Source organism: Mauremys mutica, chromosome 19 (assembly GCF_020497125.1).
Source record: "Mauremys mutica isolate MM-2020 ecotype Southern chromosome 19, ASM2049712v1, whole genome shotgun sequence".
NCBI classification, from domain to species: Eukaryota; Metazoa; Chordata; order Testudines; family Geoemydidae; genus Mauremys; species Mauremys mutica.
The window spans coordinates 15,093,672-15,113,865 of NC_059090.1; the positions used below are offsets into that span (position 1 = coordinate 15,093,672).

The 20,194-nt window shown below is 50.6% G+C and overlaps 1 protein-coding gene across 2 annotated transcripts in view; it reads left to right on the forward strand.

The window, feature by feature from the left end:
• Positions 1-1,090: 1,090 nt before the first annotated feature.
• The window catches only part of SLC13A5 (solute carrier family 13 member 5), a 31,858-nt gene continuing 12,754 nt past the window's right edge, over positions 1,091-20,194 (forward strand). The window contains exons 1-8 of one of the 2 annotated variants that reach the window (XM_044994169.1): positions 1,091-1,165; positions 2,572-2,755; positions 6,809-6,937; positions 8,217-8,353; positions 10,316-10,530; positions 12,765-12,936; positions 17,794-17,916; positions 18,595-18,807. In XM_044994169.1, coding sequence (XP_044850104.1) covers positions 2,651-2,755; positions 6,809-6,937; positions 8,217-8,353; positions 10,316-10,530; positions 12,765-12,936; positions 17,794-17,916; positions 18,595-18,807 — 1,094 coding nt within the window. In that variant the 5' untranslated portion in view covers positions 1,091-1,165; positions 2,572-2,650. Of the gene's footprint in view, positions 1,166-2,571; positions 2,756-6,808; positions 6,938-8,216; positions 8,354-10,315; positions 10,531-12,764; positions 12,937-17,793; positions 17,917-18,594; positions 18,808-20,194 lie in introns of those variants that run through there. The other variant, XM_044994170.1, reaches the window with a different exon arrangement.

The following is a 20,194-nucleotide window of genomic DNA, read 5'->3' on the forward strand; positions in this document are numbered from 1 at the left end:
GTTTTGCAGCATGAGCTTTCGTGGGTGAATACCCACTTCTTCGGATGCAAGTCCAAGTATTCACCCACGAAAGCTCATGCTGCAAAACGTCTGTTAGTCTATAAGGTGCCACAGGATTCTTTGCTGCTTCTACAGAACCAGACTAACACGGCTACCCCTCTGATACTTGACAGGGTTCAGTGAGCTGTCATGCAAGTACAGAGATACTCTCTGCCACAGAGACAAGGTGTATGAGCTAATCTCGTCTATTGGACCGACTTCTGGTCTGTTCTGACCGGAAGAAGAGCCGGGTGTAAGCTGGAAAGCGTGTCTCTCTCCGCAACAGGTGGTCCAATGAAAGAGATTCGCTCACCCACTTGGTCCCTCTAAGAGCCTGGGACCAGCAGGCCAGCACCGCTGCAGGCGGAGTTTCTGCTGTGCAGCCACGAGGGGGCTCTAGGAAGCAAACTGAGCCCGGGCTCCTTCTTACCAGTGTCCCTGTAGGGAAGCGGGGCAGGAAAAGTGGAGGCGGGGGGGAGCCCAGGAAAGGAGAAGATGGAGCGGGGGCTGCCCGGCTGCAGCAGGGGAGGGCTGGAGAGGGGGGTCGGAGAAGGGGAGGGGGCTGGCCGGGCGGTAGGGAGGGGGCTTGGCGTTGCCATGTGCCCGGGGCGATCCGTGCTTTGTACTAGTAGGTTGCCCGGAGGAGTTTGATCCCAGCGGACTCTTCTCAGCGGGGGAGCCAGCGGGCAGGCAACCAGCCAGGGCAGAGAGTCCCCCTAACCGCCCCGCTCCGCCCCGCGTCCCCACAGGGCCTGGGGAAGGCAGCCCGCAAGAGGACTCGGGGCTGGTGGTCCCAAGTCCCAGCGCCCCCGGGTTACTGGGGGCGGGTGAGGGGAGGCCTGGCTCAGGATCCCCCCCCACGCCCACGCCCACGGTCCCGGGACAGCCCTGGGCACAGGGGGGTGCGTGGGATGGGGCTGGCGGGAACTAGGCGGGTGCCGGGTTGGTACATGATTCCCCTCCCCACACGCTGCCATTGGCCCCGGGCAGGAATGTGCCTATGGGGAGGGGGGAGGCTGGCACATGGTCCCCGCCCCGCGGGCACGGGATGGTGCTGGGCGGGAAGGGGGGAGCTGGGGGCCGTGTGGGCGTTTGACACCTGATCCTGCCACTCCCCCCCCGGGCTGTGAGTGGCTCACAGGGAGGGGGGTTACATGGGGGCAGCGGGGGGGGGGGTTGTGCGTGGCTCAGAGGGGGGTTAGACGGGGGATAGCAGGGGGCTGTGCGCGGCTCACGGGGGGGGGCTGTGCCCGGCTGATGGGGGGTATCGGGAGGGCTGTGCGTGGCTCACAGGGAGGGGGCTAGACGGGGCGGGGGGGGCTGTGCGTGGCTCACGGGGGGGTTAGACGGGGCAGGGGGGCTGTGCGTGGCTCACGGGGGGGTGTTAGACGGGGCAGCGGGGGGGCTGTGCGTGGCTCACAGGGGGGTAGACGGGGGTAGCGGGGGGGGCTGTGCCCGACTCACGGGGGGCAGCGGGGGGGCTGTGCGTGGCTCACGGGGGGGTTAGACGGGGCGGGGGGGCTGTGCGTGGCTCACGGGGGGGTTAGACGGGGTAGCGGGGGGGGCTGTGCGTGGCTCACGGGGGGGTGTTAGACGCGGCAGCGGGGGGGGGCTGTGCGTGGCTCACAGGGGGGTAGACGAGGGTAGCGGGGGGGCTGTGCCCGACTCACGGGGGGCAGCGGGGGGGCTGTGCGTGGCTCACGGGGGGGTTAGACGGGGTAGCGGGGGGGCTGTGCGGGGCTCACAGGGGGGGTAGACGGGGTAGGGGGGCTTTGCGTGGCTCACGGGTGGGTTAGACGGGGCGGGGGGCTGTGCGGGGCTCACGGGGGGGTTAGACGGGGCGGGGGGCTGTGCGTGGCTCACAGGGAGGGGCGACGGGGCGGGGGGCTGTGCGGGGCTCACAGGGAGGGGGCTAGACGGGGGTAGCGGGGGGGGGCTGTGCGTGGCTCACAGGGGGGCTAGACGGGGCGGGGGGGCTGTGCGTGGCTCCCGGGGAGGTTAGACGGGGTGGGGGGGCTGTGCGTGGCTCACAGGGAGGGTAGACGGGGCGGGGGGCTGTGCGTGGCTCACAGTCAGGGGGCTAGACGGGGCGGGGGGCTGTGCGTGGCTCACAGGGAGGGTAGACGGGGCGGGGGGCTGTGCGTGGCTCACAGGGAGGGGGCAAGACGGGGCGGGGGGGGCTGTGCGTGGCTCACAGGGGGGGCTAGACGGGGCGGGGGGGCTGTGCGTGGCTCACGGGGGGGGTTAGACGGGGCGGGGGGGGGCTGTGCGTGGCTCACAGGGAGGGTAGACGGGGCGGGGGGGGGCTGTGCGTGGCTCACGGGGGGGGTTAGACGGGGCGGGGGGGCTGTGCCTGGCTCACAGGGAGGGGGCTAGACGGGTGTAGCGGGGGGGGCTCCCTCTGGTGGCGGGGCGCTGTGCCCAGCAGGGCGAGGCAGCGGCCCCGGCACTGAGGTCACCGCGGTGCAATCAGACGGGGGTGGGGGGGGGGCCGGGCCGGGCCGGCCGGTGTATTTAAACCACCCTCTGCAGCCAGGTCCCTGTCACTCGCTCGCTGCCCTACTCCGCTGCCGCTGCGCTGGGCTCGGACCCCCCCGCCCCGCGCCGGACCATGGCCCCGCCGTGCCTGAGACCCCTGCTGAGGTTCAAGTCCTTCGTCGTCCTCTTCTGCACGCCGCTGCTGCTGCTGGCGCTGCCCCTGCTCGTCCCCACCAAGGTAAGCGGCTGTCGGGGGGGTCCGGGTCGCTAGGAGCTGCCGCTGGGGGACCGGCCAGCCCGGGGGGGTGAGTGTGTGTGTCCGCGCATAGGTCACTTTTCGCTCTCCAGCTTTCTCGGGTTTCCCTCCGGGAGAGGGACCCCCCCCGCCCCCTTTGTTAATTGCACCCGCGATGCCCCAGGGGAGGCTGGAGTCTAGTGCGGAACAGCGGCTTGCGCCCCCATTTCAGCTCGCTAGCGCTGTGGGGGCTCCCCCCGGGGCCGCTCCGGGCCCATGCCCGCAGAGCCCCACAGGGCTGGCAGGGGCCGCGTTTTCAGAAGCGCTCAGCACCCAGCAGCAATTGAGGAGACCAATGCTGCAGCCCTTCCAGCGCCAGCCAGGACTTCTGGCCAGGGGTGTCCTCACTAAGGGGATGCCAGCTCCCAAGTTACCTCACAGCCCCTGGGCTACTGCAGCCTTTCGTTCGCGGGAAGGAAAATGCATGGATTTCTGCCGAGAAATCTGGAGCGGGATTTGGTTAAATAAATCCAATTAGTTGACTCAAACAGTCCAAATGGGGGGAGGGGGAGGGTTGTTTTTTACCTTTTACTTCCTGAAATATAGATCAGGCTAGTAAATGTCAAGTTTTAAGGACTAGATTAGGATCACTTGCAGGGTAACCCTTAAACAAGAAAAGGCATTTATGTCCCAGGCTATAGCTGTAAACGTTACAAAAAGACCCTCTGAAGTAGAATGACTGCAGTCACTGAGGGGTTATAAGAAACCTCTCAGTGCCAGGATGTGGGTCACCCACAGACTCAAACATGAAACATGCCATTTTTACCTTTATAGTCTTACAACTTTGATACCACAAAGACATTGTTTCAAGTTTAGGCTCATGTATGTTGATTTTTGTCAGAAGCATCCACCTCCTCTAGTGGTCAGACTCCTGGCTTTACCACTGACTTGCTGTGTTGACACCTCTGTGCCTCAGTTTCCCCATCTGTAAAATGGGCACAACACAGGCATGTTCTAAGGTTTGAAATTTGTAAAGTGCTTTGAGATCCTCTCATGAAAATCTATTTGGTGCATTATTAACTTGGTGGAGTGAGAAGTAAAACATTGTGCCTGATGATTCAGTGCTGTCACGCCAATTGTACCCTGGTGTAATTTGATTTCAGTGGAATTATGCCAGTGCAGAGCTGGAGTAAGACCACGGAGGATCAGGCCTTTTATCTATTTTGTCTCTTTTTGGTAAAATTTGAAACCCATGTTTGCAGCAAATATTCTAGTCTGGCATAGCTTTTAGGGTCTGTTCTAATAATAATGTTACAACTATTCATTTGTGATTGACCTACATTGCTCGGCATATTTTAAACTCCAGAAAAACCTCAGGCATGTTTGCCAACAAAAATGGCACCCTTTTTGGTTTACCTGTCTAATAACAGCCTTGCCTTTTGGTCAGCTCGAGAGACTCCAGTGGAAGAGAAATTCCTATGAGTTGGGGTGTGTGTGTGTGTGGGGGGGGGGACTTCATAGATGTGGTTTAAAGATTAAAATCTCTAGATAGATGGCAAATTTTGTAGGATCAATGCCAAAGCTTGTGATAGGGCTGTGGTATGCAAGAGTAGCAATACAGACTTCAATAAATAAGTTTGTAATTATAAAATTTATAATTTAATGATCAGAGCGGTAGCTGTGTTAGTGTGGATCTGTAAAAGCAGCAAAGAGCCCTGTGGCAGCTTATAGACCAACAGACGTATTGGAGCATGAGCTTTCGTGGGTGAATCCTGCATCCGACGAAGTGGGTATTCACCCACGAAAGCTCATGCTCCAATACGTCTGTTAGTCTGTAAGGTGCCACAGGACTCTTTGCTGCATAATTTAATGAGAGTCTAGTGAGGTATTTTGTATTCAGTTATCTATATTCAGCTGAAACATTGTGTCATCTTAAGAGGCGCTTACAGGATTGCGTAACAGTTTACTAGAATTCATCAGTGGTCACTTTCACAACTGCCCTCCAAGAGGACAGATTGTTATGTTTTTTTGTCCCCTGTTCAAAGAAGCAAAATCAACATTCTGCAGTTGTTAGCGTTAATCATGACTATATTTTTCTAACCTTAGTGCTTGCTTTTCAGTTTTCTAAACCAGACTGCGCTTGAATTGCCTGTGTCTATAAGAGTTAATTTATAAGCATTGTTGTCTTCTTGAACTTTAAGTAAATTATTTACTTCACATTCTAAATAACCAGTGCTTCTATTGTAAGATTAATTTCTCCTTCAGACCCTCAAAGCTCTTTCTATTTTTCACACAGTGGCCAAATGCAATCACATATGATAAATTCTAACACTTAGCTACTGCTGCAAAACCTAGAATCACATTATAAAGTCATAGAAACCCTAATTAAGTGTCTTCCCTTGATATCTCTCCTGTACTCTAGCCTATGCAGAATTGTTCCTTACAGAGCATACTCAGTAGATAACCTCCCTCTAAGTTGGTCATTATTTCCAATTATTTGTAAATAACATTTTCTGCTCATATAAAGAGCTTCTCAGCAAAAAATGAGCAACACACGCTGGCTTATAAAAACACCTTACAGCACATTTGTGAATATCAACTTCCAGCCTGTTTGTTTTGCGCCCCCGCCCATCCTTAAGACCCTACAAACTGTTATTTTAAACAAAAGCAAATTGTGAACTATGGAGCATTTACACCTGAGCCAAAATAATGTTTGCAGTCAGTTAATGAATACTTACTTCTCATAAGAAAATTGAATTTACAAACCCTAGCATCACGAGGCTATAAAAATGTCTCAGCAACCGTTTAACTGGACACGTTTAGACTTTTCTAATCCAGACAACCCTAGGGTGACCAGATAGCAACTGTGAAAAAACGGGACACGGCGTGGGGCGTAATAGGCGCCTATATAAGAAAAATCCCCAAAAAGGGACTGTCCCTTTAAAAACGGGACATCTGGTCACCCTAGACAACCTCCATGTTAAGAAAACGTCATAATTTCAGATAAACAGTTTAATACCTATAATATAATGATCCTCAGTCAGATGAAAGACTTTTCAAGTGACTACTAGTGATTTTTGGTACCTCAATTGTCAGGTGTCCAACCTGAGACACCTTAAGGAGGCCTGATGTTCAGAAAGTCAGCATCTGCCCTGTGAAAATCAGCCCCCTTTTTAAGGGTCTTAAGATGAGCACCTAAAAACAGACATCCAAAATCATGAATTGCTTCTAAACATCTTGGCTAGTAGGCATGGAAGCTCCTGCTTGAATCAAATGGTAATCGAAAGCTGAACATGTAAGTTAGCCATATGTTTGCATTTCTGTGGAAATTCTGGTTTTTCAACACCCTAAGCTTTGGCCTGAAGTCCTTGTGCATTTAAAACGCCCCTAGCTTTGCCCATGCATTGTTTTCCAGGCCAGGCTTTAGGATGTGATGTGAATGTTCACTTAAGTTTCTGAGTAACTGGTTGAGCTGTAAAGATCAAATGTCTCTTTCAGGATTTGGCTTCTTGTGGAGATGGGCCTGGATCCAATTAAATCAGGGCTGCCCAGAGAGGGAGGGGGGGCAAGTGGGGCAATTTGCCCCAGGCCCCGGGCCCTGCAGGGGCCCCCACAAGAATATAATATTCTATAGTTTTGAAACTTTTTTTTTTATGGAAGGGGCCACCAAAATTGCTTTGCCCCAGGCCCCCTGAATCCTCTGGGCAGCCCTGAATTAAATCCAATGGGGAGTTGAAGGTATTCGGCACCACTCAGGATCAGGCCCAAAATTCACTTTGGGAGTGAAATCCTGGTCCCATTGAAGTCTGTGGGAAAACTTCGATTGAGTACATTTTTACCTTTAAAATTTACCAGATTGCACCAGCTAGGTGTCTAAGAATATTTTCTTGGAGTAGAAGATAACAACACTCCTATTAAAAAAACTCTTTTCCCGCTCCTAAGAGACCACTTTATTAGAGCGCTGCTATTTATATCCTGGGATCTATTGGGGGACCCTGTGCATTCAGCTACTCACTTGATTTCCTGTACTTAAACCCTTGTTTGCTTGTATTCCAGGAGGCCAAGTGTGGCTATGTCATCATCCTTATGGCTGTGTACTGGTGCACAGAGGTCATCCCATTGGCTATCACAGCTCTCCTGCCTGCTATATTATTTCCTATGTTTGGAATCCTGGAGTCTAAAAAGGTAAGAATTGATTCTAGGTCAGCCTCGATTTAAGCATAAACTTCAGGGGCCCAGACGAGACTAGACCAGCGTACTCCAATGCACCAATGTTTCTGTGCCTATCACGTTTGCTGAGTTGCTTTTCATCATGAAAGTCGCACTGATAATATCACCTTGTGTGGTTTACACTGCTGCCCCTAAGCTCTGGTGCAGGTAAGGAGCTGGTTAGATTTCATCTCCTTACCGGTTTTACTGAGAAGATTTGAGCTGGAGTGAGACTTTAACAGTCAAATCCTGGAAGCAAGTTTTTAAAATGACATTCTAGCAATCATATGCAGTGGTCCCAGGATATTAGAGAGACAAGGTGGGTGAGAGACAAGCATTCAAGCCACATGTCTGCCTGGAAAGCTTGTCTCTCTAACGGACAGAAGTTGGTCCAATAAAATATATTATCTCACCCACCTTGTCGTTCTAGCTGCTTCACTCACTTTGGGTCTTTGGCGGCGGGTCCTTCACTCGCTCTGGGTCTTTGGCAGCACTGAAGGACCCGCTGCCAAAGACCCAAAGCAAGTGAAGGACCCGCCTCCGAAGTGCCACTGAAGACCTGGCAGGGAACTGGTTGTTAAGATTTTGGCAGCTCATCACTGGATGAAACTCCTGAGTTCAGACTTCTGAAAAGCCAAAGGATCATTTCAAAAGCAACTCCTGATCAGGGACTGATACTTTGGGAGATCTCAGATGCTTGAGACAAGATACTTTTAGCAGGGCATGTATGTAACATGGTGCCAAAGAGTTTGCTGTGTCCTCCTTTAGTAGCTGATTCTCATAGAAGATAACAGCCTACTACTTTTGCCAGCTAAGGGGCATACTACTTGAGCTGGAGTGGTAGAAGTCTGTGTTTTGGTTCTGAAAGTGCTGGGTTCAGTCCTTGCTGATGATCTATTAGGGGTAGGATTATGGGGCTGATTTTTAGAGGTACCGAGTGCCCATCTGGGCCTTAACATCTCTGAGAATCAGACAGCATACGTGCAATACTTAGAGCTACTATACTTCAGCAGTTATTTATATTTCATTAGCATCTAGTGACCCCAACCATCGGGGCCCCTTTGAACTAGGTGCTGTGCAAACCAGATAAGAGACAGCCCCTGCCCAAAGCAGCTCAGCATCTAAATAGACAAATGGAATTGAGAAAATGTACAAGTCAACGGGAGTGGAAAAAGGGCCAGAGTACCTTGGCCGTTGACAAATCCAGCCACCCACTTGTGAATCAGACACTGACGAGCAGTTCCTCTCATTGCAGGTGTGTATGCAGTACTTGAAGGACACCAACATGCTGTTTGTCGGGGGGCTGGTTGTGGCAGTAGCCGTGGAACACTGGAATTTGCACAAACGCATTGCACTGAGGGTCCTGCTGATCGTCGGAGTGAAGCCCCCACTGTAAGAGGCCCTGTTACCCCTGCCTTCCTATCGGTCTGTGATCAGGAGCAACCAAGCTTAGCAGAAGCGTCTTCAGATGCCAGGAGACTAGGGGGAGAGTGTGAGAACTGTGGCACACAGAATGAAGGCTACAAGAGCCTCAGTTGTTTGGCTTGCTCTAGGAAGGGCATCCAGAGGTTGTGTACGGCCGCAGGAATGACGCAATGTTTGAAAGCCCAGGATGGCTGCAGAGGAAGACACTCATCATTCAGCTTCCATTGAAGTCAATGGGAGTCTTTCTGTTGAATTAATGGCAGCTTGGTTCGGTTCGGTTCTGTTCTAATCTAGATAGGTTCTTTTATGACACTCATCACTACAGAATCTGCTCAGGCCCTTAGTGCCTAGGTCAGTGTGGGTTTCAAGTGCCCAGTTAAGTGTTCGTGTTTCCCATTTGGGGACATGGTGCCCTTGGATCGGACGTTCGGTTCCTGTTTGAATCTGACTCTTTGGGAAGCCAGAGTAAAACCACCACAAGCAATAGACTAGAGGTCTCCTCTAGGCCCAACCTGGGCATGAACCGGACCCAAACCCACCTTGAGGGGGCTAAGTCATTTTCCGACCTGGCTTGACCCTTCCCACAAACCTGAGTCAGTGCCACCATGGGTCAGCAGGGTGGTAGCTGCATGCACCGGCGGCTGCATGCTCTGCTCCTGCCGCCTGCCACCCGCTGCTGTGCTGACTGTGCTGCAGAGTAAGAGGTGCTGCACTCCTCAGCTCATGTGGCAGCTGAGAGGAGCAGGTCACGCAGCCACCGCCCTGCCAACCCCACAGGCAGGAGGAGAAGACCTGACCCAAGCCTGAGCTGCCCCACCTGACCTGCCCCAGACCCGACACTGGTAGTCAGGTCCCGGCGGGTTCAGCTGTGAAGGGCTCTAGAACAGATCTTGTAAGTGTGTGGCTGAATGCCTTGATAGTCTGTTAAGGCTCAGATCCTGCCCACCTCCCACCCCCATGGCTCTGAAGTCTCACACAATTGTTGTACAGGGGAGGCAGGCAATGGAGAGTAAGCCCAGGGGGAGTAAGCCCAGCCTTTAGGCTGGGGAGCTGCCTTCCAGGGCAGCCTTCCAGGGCAGCTCCTTCTTCATCTGCACAGAGGGGGCAGATGGCAAATGTATAAGCCCCAGAAGGGGCAAGGACATGCCCAGTGGGACCAGGGCAGCATAGGAGGAGTGCAGGGGTAACAGCTGCTACTGAAGCCATGGGCAGTAATAGTGGCTATAAAGTGGCTGCGGCGGTGCTGCTCAGTCTAGGGGGTTGTGGGGATGGTTTTATTCCCCTGACACCAGCAGAGATCATCTGTGCAAATCCCCCGTGCTCAAGACACCAGGATTTGGCCCCAGTATTTAATCAGCATATCAGCGACGCTGAGATCCCTGGCGCCATTTTCATGAATGCCAAAAGCCCGCACCCTGCTCCAGCCAATTATTAGCAGAGAGGAAGCCGTAAGTGGCGCCCATTCTGTGGCTTATTAACTCTGGTGCTGACGTTAGTGAGGGAGCGGCCGACACCACAGCTGTTCCTTGTTAGCCAGGATCCACAGCGCAAGTCGAGCTCACAATATCAGAGACTGCAATTTTCCAGATTTCCAACAATAATCAGAAGAGAGGAAGGCAACCTCGCTTGTGGTTCGCTGTTGTGAAATGGCTTTTTTACGCTGGCTAAATGATAGGTGCTTACATGACAATGGAGTTACTCACAGGGAGTTGCATGGGGCTAACTACTCTGCTGGAGTGACTCCAATGAAAGCAATGAAGCTGCACCAGCCAAGAATTGGGCAATGGTTTCCTTTCCTGGAACAGGTAGTACACACCAGAGTGGGGCCTGCTGTACAGGGTTGCCCGAAAGTAGATTGCGCTGGCTGGAAAGCCCAGAAAAGCTTTCATGGTTATTTTTCTTCCCTTCCCTCTGTTTCTCCACGTGCAGCCTGATGCTGGGCTTTATGGGAGTCACAGCCTTCTTGTCCATGTGGATAAGCAACACAGCCACTACCGCCATGATGGTCCCTATTGTCCAGGCTGTCTTGGATCAGATGAACAGCACAGAGCAGGACCTGACGATTACGGACCAGCCTAATGGGCAAGTGAATTCAGCGATCGAGCTGGAGGAGAAGAACTCAATGAGCCTGACGTCGGTGCAGGGTAAGGTTCCTCCGAGCAGGCCTAATCAGAGTCTGTTTCAATTGCTGTATAAAAGCCTGATTCAGAGCCTGCTGACTTCAGTGAAAAGCCTTGTACCGATGTCACTGGGCTTTGGCCCAGGCCCTAAGAAAGCCAGGAGCGTTCTTATCCAGAAAGAAACCCATTAAATACATTAAGGCCCAAATTTTCATAAAATGGCCCCCAGTTCTGGGTGCCTCCCAGCTTTGGGTGCTCAGCTCTCGACAGCTGGGGCTTAATTTTCAACTGTGCCAAACACCCCCTCGACCTCACTGGGTGGTCAGAGCCTCTGAAAATTACAACCAATGGGTAACATTTTCAAAAGCACCTAAATGACTTAGGAGCCTAAGTCCCATTTTCAAAAGTGACTTTGGCACTGTGGAGCCTAAGTGTCATTGAGAGTCAGTGGGATTTAGGCTCTTAAGTCACTGAGGCACATCTGAAAACTTTACCCGCTCTCTTTTTGTTTTGTCCTTGCTCAGTGGCTGTTGCTTTATCAAGCGAGTTGCGGGGGAAATGATTAAATAATGAAAAACTGGCCGGGCATCGACTGAACAGGAGCTGCAGCTGGTACCTGCACCCCCATGAAATGTATTCTCACCCTCATGGGGATTCTTTGCCTCTCCACATTTGACAGTCTCTTTCTTTGTATTTTGGGAATTTCTGAGACCCTGATCCTGCAATAGGCAGGATTTTTTCTGCATAGGCAGAACCCTGCACCCTTACTGAGTCCTAATGTCTTCGCAGGCACAGAGGACCAGCCATGCAGAGCTCATTGTAGGATGAAGACCTAAAGTGCTTTTCAGGGGAGGAAGGACGGTCTACTCTAGAGGGTAGGGCACTAGACTGGGACTCAAGAAACCTGAATTTAATTAATCAGAAAGTGAATCGGCCCCAGATTCTCTATCTGACCTCGGGTAAGTCACTTAATCTCCCCTGTGCCTCAGTTCCTCATCTGCAAAATGGGGTTAGTACTTCCCTGCCTCCCAGGGGAGTTGGGAGGGTAAAATCCATGAATGATTGTGAGGTGCTCAGATACTGTGATGCAGGACATGTAAATGCCTACACGGATTTCACTTGGCGCTTTGTAATAATGCTGCCCATTTCTAACTTCAGAGCTGTTGTAGTGGCAATGGGTTTTCTTTTGGTGTTCAGCGATACACTATTAATATGGGTACTGAATAAAAAAAAAAAAAAAAAAAAGCTACCCCTCTACTGTGGGATCAGTTGCTCTCCGTTTCCATGGTGATTTTATGCAGTCCAACAACATAACGTGTGTTTCCAAATTAGGCCCTCATTCAAAAGAAGCAACAGGATGGACACAGTATTACTAGAGCAAATACAGACCTGATGTAAGCAGACACAACTCCATTGATCTTAGTGGTTATACCAAGAATGAATTGGATCCTATGTTTTCTCTGGATATATTAGTTGTAGGTTTCTGCCCTGGTATTTGAATAGCACCATCACTGTAATATCTGAGCACCTCCCAGGTAGTAATGAATTTACCTCACAACTCCTCTCTGTGGTAGGGGAGTATTGTTACCCTCATGATACAGAGCAGGAAACTGAGGCACAGAGGGTATGTCTATACTGTATTGTAAACCAGGTCTGTGTGACCCGGGCTTGAGGGTCCACACTGCATTGTAAGCCTAGGTTTACCATGGCTGGACGCAAGTCACACAGCCACACTAACACGTCTGTTGTCCACTACACAGACCTCCTGACTTGGGTCTGCGGCTTGACCTGTGTCCACACTGTAGAATGGCAGGATTTGGACCTGAGTCGCAGTGGAACTTGGCCTTTGACCTACCCCCACTAGCAGGATGCTAGAACCTGGGTCCTGAGCACTTGCCGACCCGAGTCAGATTGATTTGTGTGTAGACGGAAGGAGCGTTTGGGCTCAAACCTGACTTGGAGCCCAGGCTTATCATGCAGTGTAGACATACCCAGAGAGGCAAAACAACTTTCCCAAGCGCTCTCAAAGTCTGTGACAGAGCCAGGAATCAAACCCTAATCTCTAGAGTCCCAATTCAGTGCCATAGCCACAGGATCATCCTCCCTTTTCTTTGCCATAAGTATTATCATAAGATGATATGAGGACATAATCAACATAGCTTGGCATTAATTAAAATAAGACAAATTGCAGCACCAAGAACATTGCCCCTGTGCTGAGCTTTTGGTCTCCGCTGCAAGTTCATATTTGTTATTTCCAGTCATAGGTAATGGCAATGTTCCTGATCAACACAAAGCTCTTGGTGACAGGGAAGTGAAGAAACGCATCAGTAAGGGGATGACGCTGTGTGTGTGCTATGCTGCTAGTATTGGAGGAACCGCAACACTCACTGGAACGGGGCCAAACCTGGTTTTGAAAGGCCAGATGAATCAGTAAGTTGTTCTCGCCATTTGTCCTTCAGCCTCTTAAATGGGCTCACTCTTCTTTTTGACCAGCACAAGTGGAAGTCTTAGTTGGTGGCTGCTGATGTTGGCTCGAAGAGTTACCTGTTTGTATGTCATAATGTATATGACATGCTTTGCCTCCTCATCTTCTGCTCCAGCACTAGTAGGTAGGTAGAGCTCTAAATCAATGTTTCCCAGTCTGTCATGGTAGCCCACCGGGGCTATGTCTACATTACATTGTAAACCCAGGTCTGTGGGACCTGGGCTTGTGGACCTGGTGTTTCCAAGCCTGTGCTTGAAGCGTCCACACTGCATTGTAAAGCTGAGCTCGCAATTCCTGTACCAGGTCTCACAGCTGTGCTAACGCATCCATACCGCTGTGCGCATACCTTCTGACTTGGGTCTGCAGCTTGAGCTGCATCCATACTGCAAAATGACAGGGTTTGGACCCAAGTTACAGCAAGACTTGGGCTCTGATCTACCCCCTGGCAAGGTCCTAGGACCTGGGTCCTGAGTGCTCGCTTACCCGAGTCAAACTGATTTATGTGTGGGTAGAAGGGGGACTTGGGGTCAAACCTGAGTCAGAACCCAGACTTAATGTACAATGTAGACATACCCTGGGAGTCTTTGGAGTGACTGCTGGTGGACTGCAGAGAACAGATTGGTCACATGGTGCTGGCTCCTCCTTGTTTCCATCTATAAGGGAACGAAGGGGAAATGCAATGAGAAACAGGAGGCTGTGATTAACTCTTTTCATAATGGACAAAACGTAAAAAAGCCAGTTAAAATACAGTAAATATTTCTGTAATATGATTTCCCCTTGTAAGCAGTTGTGGTAGAAGCGACAGGCATGTTATGGAAGAGGAGAGGTGCAGGGCCGTCCTTAGGATTTCTGGTGCCCTAGGCGAGATTATTAAACTGGTGCCCCTGTGCCTGATCTGCTCTTAGCAACACAAATATAAGCATACAGTATTGGAAAACTTGCCACATTCATGTTATTAAAACCAGTTTAACTTAATTAAGCACACTGTAATGCTGATGCACTAGCACTAAAGAAGTAGCACTATAGAAAAAATTCTGATTTGACAGAATGATGCAAATAATATAATTTTTTTAATTTGTCAAAATTTTATTGGAAATTTATATGAAGAGGTATTGAAATAAAGATTTGTTTTTAATTAAAAGCAATCTTTCTGGCTTTTTTGGCTGCAAAATCAGTTTAACAAGCTGGGTTTCCAAACAGTGGGAAAATATAACCCTAGTTTTACTGCTAGGTAAAGCACAAAGTGACCAAAATGAAGTCAGCACAGAATCATCTCATCTAGATTAAGGTAGCACAGAAATGTTACAGAAGTCCTATTGTACCTTATTTTTGTTTGGAAAGACATTAGCAATAGCAGCACATTCACATGATAAAATACATGATAAATCACTGCCTCTAAAGTTCCATCAAAAACTGACATTTTCACAGCTCTAGCATGATCTGCTGTACAGATTTTTCACAAGGAAGTGTCCCTGGCCTTTTTTACTCATATTAACTATGTATTTACTTTATGAAAGTTGGAGAAAACATTGTGAAAACGTAAAACATTGGCTGCCCAACTTCTGGGCTGGCAAAAGCTATACTGACTCACAGGAAAAAAAAATGCAGGAGAATCTTAGTACAACATATGGTCAGTCTATACCAGGGGTCGGCAACCTTTCAGAAGTGGTGTGCCAAGTTCACTGTAATTTAAGGTTTCTCGTGCCAGTAATACATTTTAACGTTTGTAGAAGGTCTCTCTCTCTCTGTCTTTATTATATAAATAAACTATTGTTATTATCTGAGGTCCTGGCCACCGGTCCTGCTCAGGCCGCTGCCAGCTGAGTAAATGAAACCCCAGACCGGCAGCGGGCTGAGTGGGACTGGTGGCTGGAACCCTAGACAAGGATCCCAGGCCCTGCTCAGCCCACTGCTGGTCTGGGGTTGTGACCACCAACTCCTGCCAGCCAGGATCCCGGCTGCCAACCCCCCTCAGCCCGCTACCAGCCTGGGATTCTGCTCACCCAGGCTGGCAGGAGGCAGAGTGGGGCCGGCGGCTGGGCTCCTGACTGGCAAGGGGCCGGCAGCCGGAACCCCGGAGTAGCAGTAGGCTGAGTGCTGCCGGCACCCCAGACTGGCAGCAGACTGAGCCACTCAACCCTCCACCGGCCCTGCTCAGCCCGCCACCAGCCCACTCAGCCCGCTGCCGGCTGAGTGAATGGAACCCCAGGCTGACAGCAGGTTGAGTGGTTCAGCCGGCCTGCTCAGCCCGCTGCCAGCCTGGGGTTCCTTGGGGGTCCCCAGGCCAGCAGCAGGTGCTGAGTGGGGCCGGTGGCCGGTATCCCAGCTGGCAATGGGGCAGCAGCCGGAACCCCAGAGCAGTGATGGCTGAGCCGCTCAGCCTGCCGCTGCGTACCATCAAAAATCAGCTCACCTGCCACCTTTGGCGCATGTGCCATAGGTTGCCGACCCCTGCTTTATACACTAGTAAGGAGATGAGCATATTACAGTTGTTGGAGGGCTCTTATCAGGAGTAACAGGCTATAGGAAAGTCAGTCAACATTTTTTGTTTCTCTGATGAAAACTGGCCCACTCCCTGCCTCAAACCAAACCTGTCACTTATAATTGTCAACAACTTAATTTTCTGTTTTTGGCTAAGATATTGATTTTTTAAAAAAAAATATTGAAATTGGATTCAGGATTGTTAGCAAGAATTTTTGGCAAACAAAGTTGTTAAATGACAATCTAAATGGCAACACAGTACTGCTTTCATGCTTGGCTCACCCCCAGCCTGCTGGTCCAACAGCTGCAGTAGACCCCAAAATCCACCTCTTGGGGTGCAGAGTGGCAACAGCAGCAGCAAACCCTCAGGTCCAATCACACGCCAATGGGCACCACCACCAGCCTTACGGACCATGGTGAAGTTAGCCCAGCATCTGAGCTCAGGGACAGGTCACCCATGGAGCCACAGCAGCTCATCCTGCCCTGTGCAGCTCCCCCCGGATGAGATGGATCGCTGGCAGCTGCCAGCCCAGGGGAGAGGCGCTCCCCAGATAGGGTGCCCAAATCCAGATGTCCTGATTTTATAGGGCCAGTCCCGATATTTGGGGCATGTCTTATATAGGCACCAATTACCCCCACCTAGAGTGACCAGACAGCAAGTGTGAAAAATCAGGACGGGGTGGGGGGTAAAAGGAGCCTATATAAGAAAAAGACCCCAAAATTGGGACTGGCCCTATAAAATAGGGACATCTGGTCACCCTACCCCAACCCCCTGTCCTGATTTTTCACACATCTGGCTAACCCCAGCCCAGCCCTGTGTGACATTCCAATCCTGGCCGAGGAAGTGAGTTACTTTCACTTTCATTCCTCAGCAGGCAGGCAGCCTCCCCCCCACCTACCCCCCAGCACCTCACCCAACCCAGCCCTGACGGAGGGGAGGGAGGAGAGAGAGAGGGATGCTCCTGGGGAGGAGGGAGAAAGGAGGGGGCGCTCCATGGGGAAGGGGGGGAGAAGAATGGATGTTATGGGGGACAACAAAGGATACTGGTTCCAGAGCCGCAGAGCCTGCCTCACCTCACCTCACCTCAGCCGGGGGGGGGGGGGGAAGGGGAAAGAGTCACACTCACAGGTGAGCTCCTTCCCCAACCCCTACCACCTCCCCTTCCCAGAGACCCCAGCAGCCCATCCCCTCCCTCAGACTGTGCTGCATTCGGCTCTCTCTAGGATCCAGCAGCCTGCTCTTACGTGCTCCACTGCTTCCCATCTGTCCGGGCTCCCGGCAGAGCGGTGCTCCCAGACCTAGTGGTGCCCTAGGCGGCTGCCTATTCTGCCTATGCCTAAGGACGGCCCTGGAGAGGTGGTATCTACAAGATGTTCTTTCTCTGCTAAGATGTTGTCTTGACTATGCAATAGTTTGGGAACCCCTGATCTTAATGCTACAGTCTCTGTAGGGGAAATTCCAGTAGACTCCACTGCTGTCCTTAACTGATTTTCTGCTGGAGAACCAGTAGCCCCAGCTGTCAGTAGACCAATAGGTTTCAAAAATGCCATCTGGCCCAAATGGAACCAGTAGAAAATGTGCAACTGATATTGACAATAAAGTCACATCCACAACGGACACTGAATGCAAAATTCCAGGTACAAAGTTAGAGACTGTTTTTCAAAATGTGTCCTAACTCTTTAGAAACTAAGAGCCAAACCTGGGTCCCATCAAAGTGAATGGAAGTTTTGTTACTGGTTTCAATAGAAGCAGGATCATGCCCTAAATTCCTACCTTCTTGAAGCTCCCCTTCATTCTACAGAGTTAGGGGAAGGGAATGCTGAAAGCATAGGTGATTGAGCAGACTTGTTGCAAGCAGAATATTTCCCCAAGTTTTTGATAGGGCACCTGTGGGTCTTTAAACTGAGCTTATGTCGTATGGGTCCAAAATAGACAAACACAAGTTATTTGGGCTCAATAAATGGGTCACGGGATGAAATGTCATGGGCTATGATATGCAGGTGTTCAGACTAGATGATCTAATGGTCCATTGTAGCCTTAAGCTCTATGAATTATGAAAAATAGCAACATGGGCTTATGTGTGCAATTAATGTAAACCATTCTGTAAAGAACAGGGGGCAGTTCAGTCAAGGCATTTAGGGGACAGTCTGAAGTCCATGGGAGCCTTTCCACTGACTTCAATTGGCTTTGGATCAGACCCTTATGGGTGAGCAATGGATGAGCCCTGAGGCTCTTATATATTCCAATTAGCCCATGTAGAAGGGAGAATATACTCAAATGGTTTGACCTGGGTAAGAAAACCATTGTTTTCTCTCCTCAGACTGTTCCCTGAAAATGGTGACGTCTTGAATTTTGCTTCCTGGTTTGGATTTGCGTTTCCTAATATGATTCTGATGTTGATGTTATCTTGGTTTTGGCTCCAGTTTTCATTCATGGGGTTCAAGTAAGTACAAAAATATAATGTCATGGGACAGATCCTCAGCAGGTGTAAATCAGCTGTGAATCTGGCCCTCTTGGTTTGTCTTTTTATCATCCGGTACATGCCTAGGTCTACAATCTGGAAGAAAAGTACTGTGTAGACAAGGAATGACATACATCACATAGCATTGTATCTTAGTAGAAACTTCACATATGTAAAACTGTCTCTGGTGAGATTGAACTGTGCCTGTTACAACCACCTTTGTAATTAGTGTTTGTTTTCCAGTAGAACCTAGAGGCCACAACTGAGATTGAGGTCCTATTGTGCCGGGCACTGTGCACACAGAGACAGTCCCTACCGCAAAGAGTTTATAATCTAACTAGGGGAGGGGAAACAGAGGCATAGATAGGTGAAGTGACTTGCCCAAGGTCACACAGTAGATCTGTGGCAGAGCCAAGAAAAAATCTAGCTTTCCTGACTCCCAGTGCAGTGCCTGGCCCCCAGACCGCACATCTCAGCAAGAGATGGTAACCAGAGGCAGCTATGTGCAAAGGATAAGTCAGGTGGTATTCACTTTATAACACTCTGCAGCCATTCTAGGCAGTAGCTAATATAGTTCTGTGCTCCATGTGGCAAGTGGCACTGGTAATTTTCTCTTGCAAGCAAATATTTACAACTTTCCTTTTTTTTTTTTATTTTAAGTTTCAGGAAAATGTGGGGCTGCGGGATGGAGAGAACTGACAAAGAGAAAGCTGCTCTCAATGTGCTCAAGTCAGAGCTCCGGAAACTAGGCTCCATCTCCTTTGCTGAATTTAATGTCCTGATGCTCTTCATTCTCCTGATTCTCCTGTGGTTTAGCAGAGACCCAGGCTTCATTCCTGGCTGGGCCACCTTCCTCTTCAATAAAGATGAAGAGTAAGTTTGAATCCTGCAGTGTTTTGGCTGACTTAGTAATACTTTATTTGGTTCTACTCCCGTTTGATCCTTAGGGGCCTTTCATTCAGATCCTGTCTCCAGTCACACATGGAAGTTGTTTGATAGGTCTGATTTCTAGTTCTCATCAGCGGCAGTTCCAGGCACCAGCACTCCAAGCGCATGCCTGGGGTGGCAAGCTGCAGGGGGCGCCCTGCTGGTCCCTGCGAGGACGGCAGTCAGGCAGCTTTCGGCAGCTTGCCTACAGGAGGTCTGCCGGTCCCGTGGATTCGGTGGCAATTCGGTGGTGGATACACCGAAGCCGCTGGACTGGGGACCTCCCGCAGGCATGCCGCCAAAGGCTGCCTGACTGCCGTGCTTGGGGTGGCAAAAAAGCTAGAGCCGCCCCCTGGTTCTCATTTGTTGCACAGCACCAAACCACCAGATAATTGACAATCTCTGCTCTAAAGATGCACAGCTGGCGAGGGTGCTGCAGCCTAAGGGTACGTCCAGACTACCCTCCCATCGGCGGGTAGTGATCGATTTTTCGGGATCGATATACTGCGTCTCATCTAGATCCCCGAACGCGCTCCTGTCGACTCCGGAACTCCACCGGAGCGAGCGGCGGTAGCGGAGTCGACACAGGGAGCTGCGGATGTCGATCCCACGTGGTGAAGACGGGAGGTAACTCGGAATAAGATACTTCGACTTCAGGTATTCCCGTAGCTGAAGTTGCGTATCTTACATCGACACCCCCCCCGCCCAGTGTAGACCAGTCCTATGACTGGCACAGCCAATGTGAGAGGAATTCATGCTGTTTGTTCATTTCTATTAGCCCTTCAATTTTATGAGTTAGGATCAGATTGAACATCACTTTAATATGCAGTATTGTCATCTGCAGAGAATCTATCCAGCACCCACAAGGAAATTGACTCAGTGATTTGAAAGGCTTCTCCATCTTCCTCCCATGCTCCTAACCTTGCACCAAAGTTTTCAAGGGAAACACCATTAAGGGCATTTCTTGGCACACCCCACCTGTGCTGCAGTGATTCAATTCATTTGGCTTCCTGTTGAGAAGTATCTTTACTCATCCCACATGTACCAGTCTCACCTGCGACATGATGATGATGATGACTGGTCACCTGCAGCTGCTTGTTTGTTGGTTGTTCTTTTATTTATTTGTATTGTGGTAGCGCCTAGGAGTCCCAGTCACTCCACTGTGCTAGGTGCTGCACAAACGTAGAACAAAAAGGCTGCCCCTACCTCAGAGAACTCACTAGTGAGGTTCACAATTCCAATCTCTAGAGACTAGTGTTTAGGATTTTTTTTTACACTTGAAATCTTTGCACATAAACTAACAAAGAGAAAAATGCGTCAACTACACTAAATA